The 6000-nt window shown below is 43.5% G+C and overlaps 1 protein-coding gene across 2 annotated transcripts in view; it reads left to right on the forward strand.

Annotated features, from left to right (window-relative positions):
- The window catches only part of VANGL1 (VANGL planar cell polarity protein 1), a 48160-nt gene extending 44298 nt beyond the window's left edge, over positions 1–3862 (forward strand). For both annotated transcript variants that reach the window (XM_072991681.2, XM_020815102.3), the window contains one exon: positions 1233–3862. In XM_072991681.2, coding sequence (XP_072847782.2) covers positions 1233–1493 — 261 coding nt within the window. In that variant the 3' untranslated portion in view covers positions 1494–3862. The remainder of the gene's footprint in view (positions 1–1232) is intronic.
- Positions 3863–6000: the final 2138 nt, after the last annotated feature.

The following is a 6000-nucleotide window of genomic DNA, read 5'->3' on the forward strand; positions in this document are numbered from 1 at the left end:
TGGTGGGAGGGGAGGCTCTGTGAAGAACCATGTCAGCTGGAGAAAGCAGCCATTGTGGCTCTTCAGAGAGCCGGGCAAGACGAAATGCTTGGCTCTCAGGTCTCCTTCACACAGACATTGTGGGAGTTATGTCCCAGGAGACAGTCATGGCTGGGCCATATTCTTTTTGAGAGCCAAAGGGAGAGATGTCTCACAGCCAGAATCCAGACCACAGTCCAAAAGGTGGAATATAGATCACAACCCCAAAGGTTGTTCCTTTCTCACTTTGTAAGAAGAAGTATAGCAATCTGTCTGGAGACATTTCCCATTTGCTACAAGTCAGGGATGCAATGATGAGCAAACAAATCATAAAGGTATAGAAATTGAAGGTGCAGCTGTGCAATTTAACTATGCATTTCATTTGTCTTCTTTACAAACCTCCTGATCCCATGTGCTGACCCCCTGCCCTGCCTTGTACTACTGGAAATGGGTGTGAGGAAACACCTCCTCATTCCCAGAGTTATCTGGTATGGGCAGGCAATTAATCTCTCTGTGTGTGTTATACGTGTTGCTTGTTTTTGTTCACACAGTGGAATCGGCACCCTTCCTCTCCTTGTCAGTTGTTTGTTGCAGTCCAGCAAACTGACTGCTATGCCATGGTTTTCTCTAGGGGCTTGAGCGTGCCTCTGAACAGATCATTAGCGCTCCTGCTCTTTTTAGCTGTGTGAGAGTGCTAAGCAAGCATGGCGTAAGCATTCTGGCAGAATTTCCCTGCCCCACCCTAGAGTTTCCATTGAATAAAATATAAATGGTATCGAGTAAACATCTGAAAGTGAAACTTGTTCTTCCAGGTGTTTAAAATAAAGATCTTTGCTTCACATCCAGCTTTTTGGCTACTATCACTTAGCAGAGATCCACCTCTTCAGGATGGGGTCTTTGGGCAAAGAACATGCTCGAATTGAGGAATGAGAGGACAAACTGTGCTGGGCATGGGGTGCAGAAAATGACCTTTTGTTCTGCGCTCGCACAGTTCCTTTCATTGGGCCCGAGGCATGCTTTTTGTCATTCTTGCAAAATGATTTATGGTCAATCGCACAAAGGCCTGGAGAGAGATAGCTGGATGAAACTGCCAATTACTAGGGATATTGTAGTCATCCAATTAAAATTGGCCGTATCAAGCCTTCCTCTTTAGCTGAGACGTTTCCAAGCCAGCACGAGACCTCACTCTTCTTTCTCTGCCCGCTTTTCTCTAGGCTTTCCTGGAACGTTACCTCACTCCTGGCCCAACTCTGCAGTACGACAGGGATCGTTGGTTCTCCAAACATTGGACGCTCATTAGTGAGGAGGCTGTTACAAAAGGATTAAGGGACGGTGTTGTTTTTGTTCTCAAGTGCTTGGACTTCAGCCTGGTCATTAATGTGAAGAAAATCCCTTTCATCAAACTCTCGGAGGAGTTCTTGGATCCGAAATTACACAAGTTTGCCTTTCGCTTACAGTCTGAAACATCAGTCTAGATTGATTTGTGCCGGAGTGAAAAGAGAGTAAGTTCTGACTTCATGCATACCGTTGCTTTTGGGGGGGGAGGGGGGTTTCAGGTATTTTCCCCCTCCATTTTCTTTCTCTTTATTTAGTTCGAAAAACACAGGCAATGGACCTCGGATAATTCTACCATCTGCACTTTACCAGGAAAGAGGATGGGGGAGATTCTGTTTAGAAAGCTCTGAAGAGTGCATGGGAAGGGATTAACATACATGTTGGTGTATAATGGCTGCTCTGAGTTCATACTCATTCAATAGACCCACGAGTCAGCGTGGCGTTCTGCTTTTACCTGCCGCTGTTCCTTAGATCAGCTGTTGTCTATGCACAGTGGCTGCAGCATCCCAACCTGCCTGTGGACTCTCTGGCCTATATATTTTTAACAGTCTGTCATCACTTTGCTAAGTTTTTCTTTCTTTCAGTCATCTGTGTAGTCACATCACAGAAAACCAAGGTTTATACTGTCTGTAGTCTAGAACCCAGACAGTGGCTTGAGATTGCCAAGTCGGTAGTATCCCCTACTTTGGGGCTGAAAGTTCATACCTGCTATCCATGGGGCCACAGCTTCTGGAGGCAGAGCAGTGTCTGTAACTGGAAGTTGTCAATCCTGATAACACAGAATTAATTAATTTTTTTTAAATGTAGATTACCTTTAATGCGGTTCAAGGATTCATCATTAATCTGGAAGTGGCAGAAATATTCTGCTTCTTAAAGAGTATAATTTACAGAGAAAGGGCTTCTACCTAACTCGCCCTTTCTGAGGAGCGATGCTTTCATTCTTCCCCCACTCTGTGCTACCTCTTTTGAATGGTGGCCAATTGTGATCTCTGCTTCCTGTGTCTATACACTTGCCACACCAAATTTACCACCTCGCTTCTTTCTTTCTTCTGTGTTCAACTGTGCATTTTGAAGACGTCAGGCCTTGTCTCTTGCTGCTTGCTCCCATAAGTATATGTATGCAGTTGCAGAATGAGCTGAGGAGAGTGTGGACTGATTGTAGAAAAGGGCTCCTTGATCATGGAGATGAGGTGGGGGGGGGGCATAAGGAGGAGAGATTGCCTCTTTTTAAGAAGCGTTTTTGTTTGTGTGGAAAAGGGGGGAGGCTGGAAATTGGTAGTCTTTTTCCTCCCCAGCACAAGACCTGCAGAAGACAGGGATTAGGACATAGAGCAACATTTGATACGAGCCTCCCTCAATTTTTGCTGTGTCCACTGGTCCACATGGCCAGCTTTTCCATGGACATCTCTTGGCGTGCATCGAAGAAATAGGGTAGTCTTTTCCTCCAGTTTTGTTTTAAAGTTTCTGCAGAGTCTGGAACTGTTGAATACAACAGCTGAACTTATTTTCCCATCCCTCAGATGTTTAAAATAGAGTAAGTGTGGCCATGTGCTGTACTTCTCTTCATATTTCATTCAAACTTGAAACAGGCTGCTTGCTCAGCATTTTGCTGGTAATCTAATATCTAGGAATAGCAAATTATCAGATAAACCAAAATAGTTGGAAATAGTCTCTCTCTCTCTCTCTCTTTCTCTCTCTCACTCATTCTCTCTCTCTGTGCCTGTTGACTAATAACTTGGAAAGATACAACCAGGTTTCCTTAATTCTTGAAACCTTTCTAATTGCTTACCTATAAAATTCCTCCATTACATTTGAAGTTGACGTATGTAAGATTTTTATTCTAACTTTATATTTTTTTAATCTGGCAAAAAAATTACTGCAAATTTACACTGTTTTATAGACATTTTATCTCTGCCCGATTTACATTTATAATACCAGTATCTTTAACTGAGATTTTCATGACATGTTCAGGGGAGTTTCCAGCTAAATTTACTTTCTGTCCTGGACAAGCTTTCTAAGAGTATTGTTTTAATCAGATCGTACTAATTGGGTCTAAACATATCAGAACATAACAACAACAACAACAGCAATCATCATCATCATCATATGCTATCAAGTCAATTCTGACTTGCAGCAATCCTTTTCCAGGGTCTCCTAAGTTAGAGAATACTCAGAAGTAGCATGCCATTCCCTGCTTCCAGGGTTGCCCTGGGGACTGTGCAGTTTACCCAAGGCAACACAAGCTGGCTCTTCTTCTTGGAGGCACAGTGGGGAATCAAACTCCCACCCTCTGGCTCTGCAGCCAGATACCTGAACCACTGAACTGTCTAGCTAGCTATATTAGAACATATTAGATGGCAGTTTTTGAGATCACAATTTAAATTGGGATCCATTGGGAGCTGGAAATGAAATCTGAAGTCTTTCCTACTGATGGAATGCCACAACCATTTCCTTCCAGCCTACGCACAGTGATGGAATGCAAGCCGAAAGAATAGACCCACACCCCCCAGTGAACAACACCCTTGCTCAAATGTTTAAGCAAATAACTACTTTTTAACAGCAAAGCAAAAGTGTGCTGCTTAAATGCCACCCCATAGTGCTTCAAGCACTCTCTGGGCAGTTTACAGTTTTTTAATTATACAGGCTACACCTCATCACCAACCCGTGAGCTGGGTACTCATTTTTCTGACCTTGGAAGGATGGAAGGTTGAGTCAACCTTGAGCCAGCTGCCAGAATCCGCTGGGATCAAACAGGGAGCTTGAGCAGAGTTTTGGCTACCATACTACAGTTTAACCTCTGTGCCACAAGGCCCTTACTCAGGTTTAGAGCAAGTGCTTACAAATAATCTGACCTGGGATTCAGCATTTGAGTTCTAAGCCATGTATGACCTCTACTGTATCCTTTTCCAGAGTCAACAGACTTTTTATCATGACCATGCTTAATATCCCCTTCCGTTTTAGCATTACAATGAGGAATGGTGATTTCATCTTCCTGTATCCATACACTTACCATGCCAAATTTAAACACACACACACACCCTTTAAAAAATGACACATCTCTGGGATTATGGGCCGATGACATTTTTTCTTTAACGAGATTTTCCTTTTCTTCCCACCCACTTAATCATCAGCCAAGTGCCCTGCTACTTTTCTTTAGCTTGAGTATTTAGTTTAAAAACAACAGAGTTTCTTTCTTTCATAAGTTTGACTGTTTAAGTGAAGGAAAGTCTTCCGTTGTTTTAAACCCATCTGGGAAACACTGCTGCAGCCGCTCCACTTCCTCAAGTTGAATGCCTTTTAAACCTTTGGCCTGAAACCATAGAAACTGAGTGAACCAACACCATGGTGTGAATCCAGAGCCAAAGACACCACTAGCCTGCTAGCTGTAGAGAAAAGCATAATGTAAGCACCAGAGACCTTTGCCTTCCTTTTCTTTGTCCTCTAGTTCCCCAAACTCTGGAAATTATTTGCTCAGGAAAGACTGATCTTTTTCACCTCCTTATGCGTTCTTGTGTTAAATACCTGTGTCATGCCAAAAATGTATAGAAGGACCAAATAGAAGCAACAGGGATTGCTCTGGAGTTGAGGAAGTTATGAACTGAAGGCGCTAATGAATTTTGTTCAAACGAACTCCTCCACTGTGTTCATTTTCTTGCCTGTTCCAACAACTTCTCTGCTTTAAACCTGAATGAGAGGCCAGGACGTCTCCTTTTTTTTTGTCTGGTGTGTTTGCTCTCTCGAGATTGCAAAGGTTAAAGGAATGTGGTTACAATAGAGCTCTGACATGGCCCTCCACCACCTGGCCCGGGTTCATTTCTGCAACCCATCGCTCAGCCGTGCATTCTCTCTCCTCGGTACTTCTGGCTCTTCTTCGTAACACCAAAAGAGGCCCTTGGTTTTGCCTGTCTCACTGGGCTGCTGCTGCAGCATTATGAGCCATCCTCGTAAAAGTATCTTCAGAATATCTGGTGTAATACACCACCACTGAAACAAAAGTCACTGAAACAAGAGGAGAGGCTGTTGCATTGTCATTTTGTGACGCCCTTCCCAATCCATGCTGTTCTCATGGACGCCGGAATACTCCTGAGTTGCAGAAGGCCTCCAACTGACATGTAAAATGTTTGCACTGCACTGGTAGAATACCCTGTTTCCCTGAAAAAGGGTCTTATATTAATTTTTCCTCCAAAAAACATATTAGGGCTTATTTTCAGGGGAGGTTTTGTTTTTTTCATATACAACAATCTATGTTATTCAAATAGTCATCTCATCTTATTCTGGTTGCTGCCCAATGGTGGAGGCCGGGGTTTCACTGAACATGGGCTTATTTTCGGGGTAGGGCTTATATTACGAACATCCTGAAAAATCATACTAGGGCTTATTTTCAGGTTAGGTCTTATTTTGGGGGGAACAGGGTATGTTGCTGCAACTGTGGACACTTGGCATAATCTATGCCAGACAATAACCTCCAGGAATCAAGTGGGCCTCCTAGATGGGTTTTCCTTCCTGTGGCCTGAATGTCACTGTTAGTCCCAGCCTCAGTAGACTCACTGAGTCAAGTAAGTCTCGTGGATTCAGAGGGTCTACTCTAGCTGAGACAATTCAGTCCCCTGCCTCTGTCTCCTGGCTAGGGTGCAAAATTTAAAGCTT

Source organism: Pogona vitticeps, chromosome 2, assembly GCF_051106095.1.
Source record: "Pogona vitticeps strain Pit_001003342236 chromosome 2, PviZW2.1, whole genome shotgun sequence".
NCBI lineage: Eukaryota > Metazoa > Chordata > Lepidosauria > Squamata > Agamidae > Pogona > Pogona vitticeps.